The 17,471-nt window shown below is 46.0% G+C and overlaps 1 protein-coding gene across 5 annotated transcripts in view; it reads left to right on the top strand.

Moving 5' to 3' along the window:
* Positions 1-17,471, top strand: part of LPCAT4 (lysophosphatidylcholine acyltransferase 4) — a 1,035,593-nt gene that overhangs the window by 40,233 nt on the left and 977,889 nt on the right. Inside the window, exon 1 of one of the 5 annotated variants that reach the window (XM_085651797.1) lies at positions 5,995-6,057. The exons of the other annotated variants lie outside the window; for them this stretch is intronic. Within the exon in view, the coding sequence (XP_085507923.1) occupies positions 6,010-6,057 (48 nt within the window). The 5' untranslated portion in view covers positions 5,995-6,009. Of the gene's footprint in view, positions 1-5,994; positions 6,058-17,471 lie in introns of those variants that run through there. 5 annotated transcript variants of the gene reach the window in all.

Here is a 17,471-nt window from a genome sequence, read left to right as displayed (position 1 = left end):
CTTTGCCCCTGGTCAGCTATCCAGTCCTTCAGAGACCCAGAGCAGCAGTCCCACGCCCACACACCCAGCAGACGGGGCCACAATCAATTTGATGGCAAGGGGGTGGGGGTCCCTGCTCCGAAGCCTAGGAACATCACCAGTCACCAGAGGAGCCCACCCAGCACCATCCAAATAGGGGGCCTCTGGCTGCTTCCCTTTAACAATAGCTTGTATCTCAGTGGCCCACCAGTCCAGAATTACAGCCCACAGGGCTCTGTGTCAGTTCATGACTGTTTCTTTAGGCCTTAATAGTGATGCCAAGCGCACCTCCTTGAGGTCCCATCAAGCGAGCCCCCAATGGCACGTAGCTGAGCTCTTCCAATTCGTATTGTCCACCAGTCCGGGAGAGCAAATACATAATTATGTGGAAAAATCTGCGGTCTCAGAATCACACAGTTTCACTGATCCAGACTGTAATAAAGCATCCTTGTGCAGCTATATGAGCTGACCAGCAAGAATGGACTGTGTCTGAGAATCGCCACTCCTCTGGCATATGCAGAATAGGACATCATGTAGCAGTGGCTTACTCTGCGCGTGAAGAGGGCAGTGCCATGCTGTCTCAGCAGGTGTCTTCTGGATCAGGCGTCTCTGCTCTGGGAGACGCAGGATGTTGCACAGGATGTTGATACGTTTTGAAATACGAAATGTTCCTCATGATTGTTTCACCATCTCTCCTGGCCGTTATAATCGTGCCTTTTACTGCCTGGATGACCCAGGGTTCCAGTTCAAATGGGAGCGATTATTTTCCTTGTGGATGTCGATTTCTCACCAACACCAAATCACCAACTGCCAGAGACCGTTTCTTTGCCTGTCATCGCCTGGACATGTGATCATTCTTGGCTCGGCGTTGTTTGAGTCGTTCGGCAACCTGATTACGAAGGCTAGAGGACGGAGTCATGAGGTATGACATCCTCCACCATCCGGTGAATGCACAGTGACCCGGGGCTGACCATGGTTGTGGAGTGAGGTGTCAACCGGTATTCTTTCAGTAAAGTGTACAGGGCACATTCCATGTTCTGCTCTCGGGCAACGGCTATCCTCCGGACCTTGTTAAGGGTGCGCATAAAACGCTGTGCCTCCCCATTTGCTTGTGGCCACCGGGGCGTGATTTTGTGATGTCGAACACCACGGGATTGGAGGTAGTCGGTGAATTTGTGACTAGAGAACGGTGGGCCATTGTCTGTGCGTAGCTCTCGAATAAGTCCATGGGTGGCCATGATCTTCTTGATCCATGGTATCGTGTTGCTCACGGTGATAGATTCTAGAATCTCGACCTCTGGATATTTCGAAAAATCATCTGACAACGAGCATGTGTCTCCTGTCAGGCATGCTCCCGAAGTCGGCACTGGCTCTGTGCTAGGGGTAAGGTGGTATATCTTCCGTCACAATTGGTGCAGGTGGTTCAGCTGGGCCCACTGCTTAACATATAGAGCAAGATGGGACCGTCTGCTCTACAACGCTGTCCAAATCGGGAAACCACACCTTGCTGTGCAGTCGTGACTTGGTTTTGTTGCAGTGATCGGGGGATGACCAGCCGGGTGCCTCTCTACAGGCATCCTTCGGGGGAGATTGCCAGTTTGGTGCGGACATTTTGCAGGCTTTGAGCGCCGTTTGGGCTTCTTCAGTCCTGCATGACAGATTGTCAAGTAGGAGACGCCACTTTCTTGATACCACCGCCGAGATCGCCATCGCCCAGCACTCATCTGTTTTGGTTGCTTCTACAATGTCTTCTAGCGAGATGGGAAGGGGGCGAGAACGTTCCACCACCAGCTTGACGTATTCCTCAATCTCGTCTGCTTCACATTCCTCCTCCTTGGTCACCGGCCTAGCATGCTTGGACAGGAAATCCACTGGATTATGTGTTCCTGGGCGGTATACCACATTGAACTGGTATTCTTCTAGCTGTGGGATCCAATTTTCAATCCTCAGTTGTGGTTTGGATGAGACTCCCATGAAGAGTGGAATCAGCAGATTGTGGTCTGTGTGGACGGTGAACGGTTGACCATACAAGTACAGATGGAATGGATCGCAATTGCTTCTTTCTCGAGGTGTGAATATCGATGTTCTGTGTCGGTCAGTGCACGGCTTGCATATGCTACCGGGGCCCACTCCCCATCTGGCTGCTTCTGGGATAGTACTGCCCCGAGTCTGATGGGGCTCGCATCTACTGACCGCTCTGACTCTCGCGCGGAGTTGAAATAGACTAACGCAGTCTCGGCTGAGAGGGCACGTCTGGTGTCCAGAAACGCCTTTTCTTGTATAGGGTCCCACTCCCAAGTGGTGGTATTCTTCGTGAGGTCTCGCAATGTCGCAGTTCGCTCCGTCAGGTTCTGGATGAATCGGCCACAGTATGTGACCATACCCAAGAAGCTTCTAACACCAGTCACGGTGGTAGGGGCCAGTGCAGTCTGGATGTCACGGACTCTTGCAGGATCAGGTGACACCCCTTGCTGGGAGAAGTGGTATCCGAAGAATACTACTTCCTTCTAAAGGAATGCACATTTAACGCGATGTAGGGTGAAGCCACTGTCCTGTAGTCTCTGGAAGACGTTGCGGAGGCGATCCATGTGTTCTTCAAGTGTCGGAGCATGTACCAGAATGTAGTCACTGACATTTATGACCCCTCCGAGGCCGGAGAGCACCCCTCTTATGGTGTCTTGAAAAGCCTTGCCGCACTGGAGACTCCAAAGCTGAGCCGCTTCTATCTGCATAGTCCCACATGTGTGGAAAATGTGGTGATGGCTCTCGATTCGGGGTCTATCAGTAGCTGGTGGTAGCCCGTCTGTAGGTCCATTTTAGAAAACCACTACGAACCACTGACTTCTGCGACTATGTCGTCTCCTGTAGGGGTAAGATGGCGTTCTCTCTTTATCGCGTGGTTCGGCAGGCGCATGTCGACGCAGATCCTGACCTCACCTGGTTGTTTGGGCTTTTGGGCTATCACAATGGGAGACACCCAGGGAGTCGGACCCTCCACACGCTCGATGATGTCAGCTGCCTCTAGCTTCCTCCGCTCCTCCTCGACTTTTGGCCCCAGATGAAATGCCACTCGTCGGTGTTTGAGAGCGACCAGCTGGATGGACTGGTCCACGTGGAGCAGCACCATATGATCCTTGAGACATCTTATGCCTTCAAAGAGGGATTTTAATTCTTCCACCAAGGATTCCACATGTTCTTGGTGTACTGCGAAAGCTACCAGCTGTAAGTGCTCCGCCGTGCGGAAGCTTAGTAACATCCCAGACCCTTCCTGGGTGACGTAGACCTTGGCTCGGGTGGATTTTGACTCATGGGAGATGGTGGTGGTGAATACGCCGGCCAAGGCAAGAGGCGTTGTGGAACCATATGCAAAGACTTGTGTGGAAGTTGGTCGGAGGGTCGGCTGTATCGAAAGCGCCCGTAGCATGGACTGCACCATGATGTTTATGGATGAAACAAAAGTACACAAGTGGACCCGTTAACCCAGTGGAGACCGGGTAAGTAGTATATCAAAGCAACAATGTCTCAACCGGTAATCATTTAAAAGGAGCGTTAAAGAAAATGCTTTAGTCTAATCAAGGGAAGGGAAAACAAAGGAGGGAGACCAAAAGAATTAGAAAAATCAGTTTGTTATTTGCAGGTAATTAAACAGCACTACATTACATATATATTGTGGTAACCAAACATAACCAAATGTACACTGGTCGTGTTAGTGACAGTTAACGGCGCAGTGACCCAAGTGATGTGGACAGCGTGAGATGGCGAAAAACAATAAAGCACAAATAACTGTAAGGGGTAAAAAATATGTACAATTGGGATAAATGTAAAAACAATTTCAATATTAGTTACAAATGACCCTATAAAGGCCACGGTTAACGCTGTTAAGTCGACGGCGTTTCGACCAGTCTAAGTAATGGTCTTCATCAGGACTTTGGTTACAGATTTCTTAAGTAGTGCTGGTAAGCCTCCACTACTGATTTACCCAATTTGTGGATCGCAGTTCCGCCCAGGTGCAGCCACATGGGACGTTGGTGCTCCGGCTTTAGACTTAACGCAGCAAAGTAGGTTTCGAGGCGCTCCAGCAAGTCTTTCCATGTGGCCACCTAAGCAGATGGTGCACCATCGGCTACGAATGCCTCGACAGGGGGGACGGTTGCCATACTGCGCACTCCAGTCCACTCAGGGATGCCCTGTCGAAATGGCCCAGCCTGACACAATGGGGCAACACGTGCGGTTAATTAGATTTGGGTGTGGACTATGCAACAGCACGCCTTCGCTCTGTATCCCTTCAAACTGGTGGCTCGTTGGAAGAGCACACGTGCTCACCGGAGTGCTCACCCGGTGTCCTAGCAGAGGTGTAGTGCTGAGTATGTGCCAACCGAGCTGAAGGATGTGAATCTGACACCTCATCTCATTTGTGTGCCGTCAGCCGTTGGCCAGATGTGCCCATTTCATTATTGTGTTTGAATGTGGCAAAGACTTTGTGCTCCCTCTTCTTTCCGTGAGGCGAGACACTGCCGGCGCCTTTTTAGGCCTCTATGCTGCACACTGCGTGTGCGCGCACACCGACCACGTGTGCGGGGATCGCGCTGAACAGTCTCAACGAATGCAGCCGAGCAAGCCGCACCGGGGCGCAGGGGAATATCGGCGGAGGAGGCACACAGAACACGGGAGCAGGACACCAGGTAAAAACGCTGACTGCGAGTAAGGCGGGTCCGGCTCCAGATGATTTTCGCCACACGGCGGCCGCTTCCAGCACAGAGGCGCGCCGAAGCAGAACGGGCACGCGAGGGCAGGCACAGCACTCACAGGTCCCTAGCGAAGAGACCACCCTCGTCACCAGTTGTTGCGTGGCCGGGGAGGGCTCCCTGGTCATGTGTTGCGGCCTAGTGAATTCTATTAGCAGCCGGGGATAGCAGAGCACACTGCACTCGCTTGGTATTGTAGTTAGGTCTGACCCGGATCTCACGTCATGACCTCTGATTTATTTCTCCACCTCATCTTCCGCCCTGGGCGGTACCAATTATCCACATATACAGGGAGTGTGTGTAGAACACCCCTTCACTCATAAGTCCACCTCCGTGATCCTCACAACATAACTGATATGATCTTCTAAATACGACGGGCCCAGCTCTTCATAGCAAATTAAGTGAGATGATGATATGGAGGCTAAGAGGAGTTTCCTACAGAACCGATTTTCTTTGAGTTGGATGGCCTCGCATTTTGAAATTACCCACACCTCAGCTCCATATATTGCAGTAGCGATACATTGGAAGGTGTATATCTGCAGTAAAGGGATTAACCCCTTCGGTGCTCATGACGGAACGGTTCCGTCATGAGCCACGGTTGAGCTGTGCTCATGACGGAACCGTTCCGTCATGACCACGCCCGCGCAAGATTCCGTCAGCACAGCGGCGGAATCTGCGCAGCCTGGAAGGGGTTAAAAAACCTCCCCCCATTGGCTTTGGGAGAATATATAAGGAGCCGATTGCCCTTGACAACTTTATTCTACGCTGCACAGTGTTTGGTCTCTAAGACCCTGTTGCGGAGAAGGTAATCCCTAAGTAAGAAAAGGTGATTGTTCTCCTCAAGCAGTTAGTGCCAACAGAAGGGGTTGAGGGCAGTTTACACATCAGACCGCATGCAATGATGTGTGATTTACTGAAATTAGTTTGTAAATCCAAAGCAGCCATAAAATCCACGAAGGCAAGCACCAACAGATGCAGTGCCTTTGGCGTTCGTGCCACCCGAATAAAATAGTGTGGGTAGCAACATGCCTTTTTATTTTGGGTACATCGGGGGTAATAGTAGTTAAATAGGGTGAACTCATTAATGTATAAAATAAATAAGAGGGTCCGCCCAAACCGTCACACACCACATTAGCATCTTTTTTTTCCAGATACCTCTCCCTGCATGCTAATTCTGATCCTGGCTTTCATGTCTTTGTGCAGGTATGCCAAAAAGTGCACAAGTGCCACGTCCAGCCCTCGAGAGATGAGTGTTTGCCTTAACTTGGAGCGATTGACGAAGTTGAATGATGAGGTCAGGTCCATGAATGCCAAATGGAGGGGGGTTTGTTTGAGGACAGTGTATTTGCCTAGATCCATATTCAGATTTAGGCATTGGTCAATCGTCCCTACTTTATTTCTGAGCCCATACTGGCATGGATATAAGACTGACCAGCTTTAATTCACTCCTTGATTCTATTATATATTACCCTCCCTAGGATTTTGACTGTAACATCCAGGCTGGAACCGGTCACCTTTTTAAAATATGGGCACTATAATAGATGTTGTCCAAGAAGCAGGCACCGGGGAGTGGGCAAGATTATTTAAAACATTGGTCAGTAATAGAGCCCAAAAATCTGTATATTTTATCAGATCAATTGGGACACCATTAGGGCCCAAGGTCTTGCCACTAACACCCTCTGATTTATGGCATCCTCTACTTCACATAGGATTGTCTGAAAACCTGTCTGGTTTTTAGTGTTTTATTACAGATACAGCATTTGAAGAGGGAGCAGCATACATTTTTACAAAGTGAGCCTCTCAGGTCTTACTGGCGGTCTGGCAGGTAATCGAAGACATGAATTGATTTTTATGTCTAATGTCCAGGACAGTGGACCAAAAAGATTTGCTGTCCTTCATAAAGATCTGCCTGCACTAGAAAATCCCATTGCTGCGCTATTACTTGACTCCTCTTGAGTCAGGCCATTTGCGGTTCCTGCTTCCTGTCAGTCGGCACCATGTCTGCCATTCAGGTCCTCTGTCCTGATCAGGGTGCGGGCCCGTAATCTGAGCGGCCTTGGGCGGGGAGCTCATACTGATCATCGGGCTCCCACAGTGCAAGGCGTCTGCAGCCTGGGGCCGCCATCTTGGGCTCAGTATCCTGCTTCAGTGCGGCCTTGACATCTGGGAGAATCACCATTTTTGTGTTGACGCAAGTACCTCACTCTCTGCCACAGACAGTCACAGGGCTATTGCCTTAGTAGCGATGTCTGCGGCATAGTCTCAAGCATAGCTGTCGCGGTTTCAAATTGCTTATGTGTGACATTTTCATTATTTTAGTATAATTATGAGTGACATTCAACGACTATGAATGAAACTTTCTCACTACTAGAAATCAAGCAGTGAAGACGAGGGACATAAATAAATATCAGAAATTACACCCATTTGAGCAACAAGAAACTCTAAGAAGATCTTAAAAGTGCTGTAAAGCACCAGAAGTGGAAGGGCACTAATCTAATTTAAAGCAGTAACTCGCAGCTAATCCTTCTAAAATACCGTTTTGCGAATATGCATTGCTCATCAAGGCGCCACTTCCTCTCGGCTGCTGAAGCTCCTCACTTGTACCACCATGTTTGTTGCTGGCTGGGCCAAGCTCATTGGCCTGTTTTCTTGAAGGGCTATTGCTGGAGCAGCCAGACAGGCCTCGTAAATATATGGACTTGAAATCTGGAGTGGAGTCTACATCACCCTATAGTCAAACCCTGCACTGTTGCATTTAGTCCTTCTCAATTACACGTTGAGAGGAACCTGTGCCTGGTCCTTGGGGAGTCCTGGCATAACGCAGTATTGAGGTAGTGTTCTGCAGCACGCATGGCATATGTGCAGCGTTCATAACATGTTTGGCTGCTATTTCTGTTCATACCTGGTGATGATAGGCAATCTGTTGAACACTTATTCTTTTCAGAGAGTCTCATTGAGACCTTAAAGTTCCCTGCAGCAGTTGCCAATTTCTTGTGACAATTGGCTGGCAGTTTCTTTGGTACAGTATGTTCATCTGTTTCATTTTCCTTCTAGTCATACCCATGTCACTCTTTCCTTCGATACTTTGACGGTGTAGTATTTCTGACAACAGGCAAGATTTGTATGTGGCATATCTCACAATGCAGCACTATACTTGTCATTTTCGGATGATCTCCTGGATACAATATGTTGGCAGGATTTTTAAGTCCATGATCTCAAGACTCGGTGGGTTTTGACTACACTGACACTTGAGACACACCGGCTGCTTCTACCTGTCCGTGTGTTAATGAAGCTCACCTGCTTCCGTCTGGCTAGAGCTATTGGTGTTGTGCTGAGGAAAGCCACATGCTGCCGAAAGAGGCCATATGCACCACAGCCGACACCGCCCTCCTGCTCTGCTGTTGATAGAGATAATCTGCCGCTGCACTGTTGTTGATGTAGCTTGCATTCTGCTGCCCTATGTGCTGATAAAGACACCTTCTGCTACTAAGAAGCTGATGGTGATTTCCTTTGCTGGTGTACCCCAATTACTTTGGCTCCAGTGGAGCCTCCATACTGGCTTCAGTAGAGCTGCTAGTGATGCAATTGATAGCTGTCTTTGACAATTCCTGTCCAGTGGCTCATTTGGTCTGGACCAGGAGTCTTCAACCTTTTCAGTACTGAGAACTACTTGTGTTCAATGAAATGCAGTGAGAGCTACTCATATCATTAGCATTGTATAATTTTTTTTTATTATTATATGTATGCTAATTCAACCAAGCAAAAGCTTTCTAATTTAATAAGCTGGGCTGTACACAGGAGAGCTACTCTGAGGAAGCTTGAGAGCTACAGTAGCTCACAAGCTACTGGTTGCAGACCCTGGGACGAGCTGGCTTGACGGAGCCAGTCTGCTCCTTCATAATGGGTTTGTCAGATATAGTGAAATTCTGGACACAAGTATTTAAACATTTTAAACTTCCTCGAAAATAATCCCTTCCATCACCCTTGATGATATCAACGCGAGCCAATAGATCTGACTATCATTTTGAATCCGGATTAAATATTGAAAAAGTCAGCGGCAGTGCAAAAACAAAGCAACAATATTGACTTTTTGTATACACTGTGTCTATTAGATAAAAACATGTATTGTGATGATTTAGAATACTTTTGGGCGCAAAATAGTTCCCAATGCAAGCACTCCATAAGAGGTGTAATGACACACTAGTGATCCCATAGCATGAGATGAGAAAGAATATCTCTTCTAGGTGCATCCAAAGCCCACTCTATGTATTTCTAAAGAACTGGAAACAATAGGTATGCAGATAGTTGCCCTTAGGAGCGAAATCTAAACATTTGAATGAAATTGCCCCCCCCCCCCCCTCAGAAAGTGTCTCACACTTGTTTTAGTATTTGCCACTACAATTATTCTAAAAATGTGGAAAAGTAATGCAATGCAGACATAGGAATATTGGTTGTTAGACTTAATTGTGCAAGCAAAATATAAAGAGATTTTTGTTATAAACTGTGAAAGATGAGCATAATGGCATGGCTTATCTTCAGATACAGTCAAGTTGTGTTTTTCCTAAATGTACCCATTTATAGATCATATAGTGATTATATGCTGTTAGACTTTTAGGGCTGGTGTGTAATCGTAAAACATTGTACTGTTTATCTACCCTCTTTATTTATACAAAAAAATGTAAAAAGAGGCGGAACAGGACAATTCTGAAAACCCACTTCAGTTTCTTGTTCGGTGTGGCTAATCCATTCATGTACATGTTTTGCCAGTGGACTTTAGTTCATTGTTCTTGTGCCTTGTCTTTTCTGACACTCTACTCCTCTTAGTAGGTATTCCAAAGCCTCGGTTGGATATCTTCCTGTCTCAGTATTTCCTTTTCCACTAGATGGTGTGACTGATTTATCGTAATACTTAGCCTTCTTTTCCTCACATAGGACTATCACTTTAGTTTTTTTCAGTTTCTAGAGGAAGGGCTATGATCACTTTCGGATTGTCTTGTGTCGCATTTTCTGAAGCACATTGTTGGGATAGAGTTGACCATAACTACTTACACTAGGGCTTCAGACGCTCAGTCAACATTCCACTCTTCGCATTAGTCAAGTTGGTGAGCTTTCTGCCCTTCCTTGCCCATTTAGGGGGTTTGGGTGGGGGACAGAGGGTAGACTGACTACCAGGCCCCAACCATGATGGTTCAGGTCGTTTGCCATTGGTGACTTAGGGTCCCTCCTACTAACGCTCTGCAAACTATGCTGTGAACAACCGTTTCGACACTTGAATCGCAGGATAGCGAGAGCCAGTAGACAAAAGGCTTCTCAGGAAAGTAGCGTGGCATACACATATATAGAGTGCCTTTTATAATAGATGGTCCTGACAAATGCCTAAGGACTCCATTTGGAGCCAAGGAAAGGCAGAAACAGGTTGACCTACATAGGCGGATAATTGTTATGAACCCCCCCGTCCTCTGCTCTTTTAATCCTTTCCGGGGACTCTACCAAATAAATGTATTTGAGCCTTAGAGAAAGTTTTAGTTTGCACAAACACTTGATTCACAGCACTCTGCCCCTCACTCACCGTCTACTTCTTTTGGCATTCCTTTGCCTTAAAACACCTCCGCTCCTCCCCACACAACTACATCAGGTGGGGAGTTGTAAGCCCACATTGGGGACCGACCGGCCCAATGTGCGGAGGGAACCCAATGATGAAGCATGTCACCTTCAGATGAGTGAGGGTTCTTGTCCGTTAAGGACATTGCATTCCCATTCACACAACATCCTAATCCCCAGTTTGGTAGAACATATCTTGAGTGAGTTTCCAATACACTTCCATTGTCTGGGTAAGCTGACCTCATCCTCCATCTTGTGCCGTGGTAAACTAGAGGCATGCAAAATGGATCCCACTGGTTCCATACTCGCACATATTACACACAAGGAGTTCTGCTACCAGACAGGTGCTACACACTAACTGCACATACATGCACTTGACATGCACAAAGGCTGTCTGGGGTTCACATTAGAGTGGACCTTTATATGAGAGGGATCAGTAAACCTTACTTTCCATGACCGAGGAAAAAAAGGTCTGGTCGCAATAGTTATAGTCATAAACATAAAATCACGGTACGCTGCCATCACCGGTTTGTGCATCTCAACACTGTCATGGACCGGAGTGCTATTCCTACTTTAAACGCCTCTCAAAAATCATTTACCTTACTCTGTTACTGAGGTTGAAAAGAATAGTGTTAGATCCTGCCAAGTATGACCAACAAACCAACGACATGCTACACAGATTCAGATCAAGAGGATACCCTCAAAATGTTCTAGAACAGGCAAATAAATGATGTACTGACAAAAACAGACCAAAGCTTCTTACTACGTCAGCAAAGACAGAGTCCAAACGCACAGTTGTAGTATCCACATTTTATACATGGAGTCATCGATACAAACAATCAATCTAACATCATTGGTCAGTACTAACCTTGGAACCTGATTTCAAAGGCATTTTCAACGATTTACCCATTTTCGGATATAACGGGGGCAAGAACATCAAAGAACTAATCACGAACAGACTTCCACCCACTCCATTATTAACCTACAAAGGCAATTTACCTTGCTACAATTGCAGCAATTGCAATAGCATTATCAAAGGAACGACTATCACACATCCTATGAAAGGCATCAAATTCAAATTAAAGATCAACGCTAATTGCGACACCAAGAACGTCGTATACATGCTGAAATGCCCGTGCGGCCTTGTATACTGGGAAAACAGAAAGAAAGAGTAATATTCGCACCAGAAACATTAAATCAGTCCATGCCGAACATTTCATGGAGAACAGTCACAACATCAGCCAGTTACAATTTACAGTCCTTGAAGTCATTGAAAAACATGAGGGCAGAGACAACAAAAACTTCCTCTTACAGAGAGAAAATCACTGGATTAAGTTCCTGGACTCTATGAAACCGAACTGTCTCAATGATCGCAGGAATATCAATGTTATTTATGAAACCATTACAGTGTGTTCATATCACATGTCGTGATTCTTGCTGTCTGATGTGAATCCTTTTCTCACTTTCTGCATCATCTATATCTCATACATTTTATTTGTTATTCATTTTTAGGTCTCGCCTGGCGTTAGCAGCGCACAGCGAAGCTCTCGCCATGCGAGGGCTTTTTGTTATCAATTCAAAATGTGCACGCGTATGTAGGGTCAAAGATGGTGTCGGGCTGTCCACATACAGCTGCAAATGCACGCGCATGTGGACAGCCCGACGCCATCTTTGTCCCTCCGTGCGCGTGCACATGTAAAAAGCCCTCTCATGGCGAGAGCAGCGCTGTGCGCTGCTAACGCCGTCGGGCTGTCAACATGCGGGCTCCTTGCATGCCATGGCAGCGGCTGCAGCATCCCGCTGGCTGTCAACCTCGGCGTGGGGCGGTGAATCGCGCCCTTATTCCCCACTTGCTGAGTCAGGCCAGGCCGACCGGCTCGCATTCACTTTGGCCTTTTGGCCTCGCCTGCTCCCGTTGTCAGCCGAGGGAGTGCTGCGCCTCAAAGTGCTCGTGAAGGCCACTGCATTAATATTAATGCAGCACCGCCCCGCCTTGTTAGTAAGTGTATTTTTGTTTTACTTGATACCTTCCTTGACTGCTGGGCCTGGAGCTGTTTACTCTGCCACCGGCGCTGTGGTGGTCTGTGCGAGTCATTTCTGAGCACGTGAATCTAATGTTTTTAAATGCTCACGAGGGACTTGTTTTGCCCTTGGGAGCGCATGAGCGAGCCTGGTTTAACCACACAGCGTTTCCTTGCTCTTCCCTACTGATGCGCGTGCCTTTCACCATTGTAAGAGCTTCAGAGCCTTGCGTAGGGCCGGACTGGGAACCAGTGGCAATTTTGTTGGCCCGGCCCCCAGCACTGCTACTTTTGTTACTGGGGTCCGATGTTGCAGCATCCCTGCAAAACCGGCCCCCACCGCCCCAAAACCGGCCCCCTCCTTTCCAGCCCACCGGATAAACACACCATGTCCGTCCCATCCATCTTAAGGTTCCATCAAAGTCTCAAATCTCCTTCTTGTGGGATGTGTTAAAGAGATTTTACATTCATGTTTTCAATCAATTTAAAGCAACTGTCAGCCAAACTGATTTTTCTTTTGTCTGATATTCTTTCGAAAGGTGTGGGGTGTGAACACTCTGGATGTGAATACAGAAATTGCAATAGACACACCCAACGCTTTTCTGACTCCTGTGTTTTACTCGAGTTATGCTAATGATGGCAAATTATGCGTTGTTAAATGCCTTAGACCATACGAAGCTCAGACTGCTTTCAGACATCTTTCAGTCTCTCAATCTTAACTTCTTTGAAGAAGCTCTGTACAGCTATTTCTACATCCACCTTTGCAAGTCGGTTCAGATTATTAATGCTAGGGTGTATCTGGCTTAGGTGCTATTCCAACTGGAGGGTGGGGGAGTTATGGCATCAAAAGCATTTGTGACTTGTGGTAGCGTGCAGAATGTTATGAAAGCAGCAGACTGGTCTTATGAACTCCTTTTAGACCTTTCGATTACAAGCCTATTAATTATGGATTACAGGATATGAATGACTGACTGGCTTGGAACCTAATTAAAATATTAGAGCCTCTGGTCCTGCCTTTGAATGCAATTCTCCCTCACACATGGGACAGGAGGCTTAGATTTTATAAAGCCAGTTTGGCGAAGATCATCCTTCCCTCCTCTGCCATAATAGTTTCCTTGTTCTTTTGTAGTTTGGTGTCAAGGAAAGAAGATTGCTGTGGGACGAGTGTATCTAGTACACTAGTGCATCAGTCTCCAAAGGGTTGCCCATGAGCTATGCAGGTAAGAGCAGTAGGGCGTGGTCTCTACAGGAACGGGGGGAAATTAAATAAATAATTATTTTTTTCCCTTGTCATAGTCTGTTGATTTCCCCCCACCTACTCCACCTCACAGCATCACCGCTCTTACCTGCACGGGCTGCTCCATTTAAACAAGCATTGGCATAGCCAATAGGTCTCGCCTTTGGGACCTTATAAGTGTTTAGTTATCCAGCACAATATCCTTGGTGCAACTGGTGCAGATCAGAGCTTCCGAATCCCCTCTACTTCCACGGACGGAATGATTTCACAGTCACACACGCATACACACATCATACGCTGGTGGGGCCCATTACACCAACATTCACCCTTTGTCACACTATCCGTGCCCTGTAAAGGAGAAACACCTTTCACATATGCTCTATCTAATCTGCCTGTACTTTGAGGTCAATGCGACCAGCTGATTGCTGTGGATCTAGCAAAATACATTTCAAAGAATTCACAGTAAAATCAATAAACATGACCAGAAATAATCACCCGAGACAGTAATTCAAACAGATTATTCATTTATCTAAAATTTCAAGAAAAGCCAATTAAATGCAAATTTCATTTTTCTCATATTTACCTATTCTGTCTAAATGTCAGATCCTAAGTCAGAACCGGTCCTCTGTAGAAGTATTAGAGTCTTCTGTCGTCATGCAGAGTCGTCGTCCTCTCCGTCAGCATAGGGACCTCGCATCATCAGCTCGGGAAGAAGTGGCGCTAGACCTCTCTAGTCTACTATTATTTATACTGAAATTTACATTCTAAAAAGTAACATTTCTTTATTCAGAACGGATGAATGGCGGAAATAATGTCATCTTGGTACTTTTTCGATATTATACGGGAGGTTCTCACACATAGATTGTCCCAAATAATGAATAGCAGAATTGAACGTCCATGACTAATTCGCTACATCTACGGATGTCTCTACTAGGTGAATTTGTTTCAAAAATGGGTTCACACTAAGTTCGTATCAACTTTTCCGTCTTTCAGGGGCTATTGGCAGATATCCCAGACTTGTCATCATGCTTATGGCTTTTCAGTTCATCGGAGGTGCAAGGTCACAGGCAGAGCGAAGCCTTTCTGTAAATTTCCAGCAACTCCAATGCAGTCTGCGGGTGGTGGCCATTTTGTGGCAGGCCACAATGGACAACTTTAGGCAAAAATAGACATAAAACAGAATTACTGCATAGAAATGATTATACAGTGTTATTCCCCTGCTAATACCCTTATGTGTGTGTATTTATCTATCCATTTGCGACATCCGAAGCCATTAATGCATATTAATTATAAGCGCAAAACGCCATATCATCACATAAGCAACATTGTTTTCTGTCAGTTTGCTCACCAACTTAGTTCACTTGTTATTTAGCCATGCAATAGCATTCCCACGTGTAATTCTCTTGTTAATAAGGTTGATTAGACAACATTTGACAAACTTTTAATACTTAATAATTTATCAGTAGTACTTTTAGTTATAACATGCGAAAATGAAACCGATATTCGGTTTTAGAGTAAAAACCCTGCTCCATCACAACATCATCAAGTGTTGCATGGCTAAACACTTATAAGGTCCCAAAGGCGAGACCTATTGGCTATGCCAATGCTTGTTTTCTTTTCTTACCTGTCACCACCACCTTCGCTCACTCTCTCATACCATTTCTTCACCATTCTTATTTCTTTTTTTAAACTCATTTATTCAATCATTTATTCTCTCTTTTTTCCAGACCATCTCATCATAATTTCCTTATTGACCTTATCCTTTTAACCCACACTACATTAATTAATTTTATACTTTGTATCCTTACGTATCTATTTAATGTTGCATTTTATGTATTTGTTCAATATCTTAATTGTCATGACCATTTTTTGATTTGGTTAATGGATATTTCCCATTTCATTTTATTTGTCAGCTACATGAACGTTATGACTAACGTACGGCACATAACATTGTGTTTCTTAACGTCATTTTTGCGTTCTGGTCTCGCCATGTAACCCGGGTGCACTTTCTAACTGGTCTCACGCTCCACACTCCAAGATGGCACCCGCGCTTTTAGGGTGTCGATTACTAACACTTCAGGTCCGTTTTCAGTTTTTATAACACCGCACTGGTGTCTTGAATGCCATTACCCTTCCGGAAGTTCCGGCACACGGCAAGTTATCGACCGTATGCTTAATCGTTAAGTCACACACGATTTTATTGTTTCACTGACACGATAGTTAATTGCTCACTGTTAGTGTTCACATTTAAATGTATCGCACGGGGGGTTTCTATTTTTGCACTTTTTATTAACCATTGCTCCCAAAGCTGCACTTTTAACCATGCCGTGGAACGAATCTAGTACGCATGTTTTCCCGAGGAATCTTCATCGCCTGTATGTTTATTTTTTGAACATCACACGTTCGTAAGCGCGTTTACATCTGTCGTCTACACAGAATCGTTTTATGTGTTTAGGCACTTTCATTCATGGAAGTTCCATTCGTTTATCTTTGCACATTATCTTTTACTAATTTCATCCCATGACCGGGGTGACGGGCATTTGATTTCACGTTTTGATACCGGGTTTTACATGGTGCAGGGATATCTCTCCCAGCTTTTTATCTGGTGACCAATCCGTTTTTCTTTCGCTTGTTAATTTTCCAGACACTTCCCCTAACGAAGGGCGACCCGCCCGAAATGCATCGGTAGTTATGTTTGAACTAACAGATGGATTGTTACACAGCCAAGTGATTTATTATTGAGATGAAGCACCTATACTTCGTGAATAAATATAGCTCTTGAACAAATACTTGATCAGCTTTCACTCATTTAAGACCATCGTTGAGCATTCAGATCCTGCTTTTTGCAGGCTTTAGGCTGTGCCCAGGGGGATGTCGCCGATTTGCGCGCCTCTACCCACGTTGATTTTTAGGTCTCGCCTGAGACAGCGCTTTAGCGCTGCTCTGGCGAGACTTATAGTAAGCGCGTTTTGGAAGTGCAAACGAGTGCTTTCAGGCCTCCAACTACAGTGCATGTGCCCCGGGCGCGCGCACCATTTGGCAGCCTGAAAGCACTCGTTTTCTTTCACTTTCGGGGCCCCTTTGATGTCCCGCACCACTGTGCCCGCCCCCACTCCCCCTCCCACTCCCTCCTCGTCAACTTCAGTGCGCGCTTGTCTTTCCGCCCCCCTCCCCCTCCCACTCCCTCCTCGTCAACTTTTGCGAAAACATTTTACTAAGTGGAGAACTACCTGGCGATAGTGAGCACATTTTGAAAAATCGACAACAGCCCCTTTGTTTTAAGGATATACATTACCTCGTGAGACAACTGCCCTGATTGCTTGGTTTTAAAAGTTTTTGTAAAGTTTCATTGATCTGTTTTTAACATGGGCGGAGGCGCCACAGGACAAACAGAATATTCTTAAAGTTCTTCTTAAAACAAGTTAATAAAATGCACTTAACAGATCTGCAACCAGCTAGTGGCGAACCACGGTGCCTTAAAAAAAGTGCGAATTATAACAAGAAAACAAAACGAAATAGTTTAAAAGACATCAGTGAAGATTTCGCTAACAGAATTAACACAAATGCCATATTTGCGTTTCGCCCAGGCTTGATGGCAGTCACGTGGTTTTCACATCCTCCTGGAGTTTTTGCACACAGGCGTGAATAACAGGCTGTGAATAGCGGCGCGGTCTCTTTCACATGCAGATTAGCTTGTCTTTCGACTGTCTAAATAAATAGCGTTTCTTGCTATTCTCCCTGGTGGCTGTATGGCTCCCGGCAGATTACATGCAAATTTACGTGTCGCTATAATTGGTATTTTTCAACATCAGCCTCCAACATCCGCTTTACCGAAAATAAAGTTACTCC

This window comes from Triturus cristatus, chromosome 1_1 (genome assembly GCF_964204655.1).
Source record: "Triturus cristatus chromosome 1_1, aTriCri1.1, whole genome shotgun sequence".
Lineage (NCBI taxonomy): Eukaryota > Metazoa > Chordata > Amphibia > Caudata > Salamandridae > Triturus > Triturus cristatus.
The sequence above is the reverse complement of the archived record's forward strand: the minus strand, read 5'-3'. Positions and strand labels throughout refer to the sequence as shown.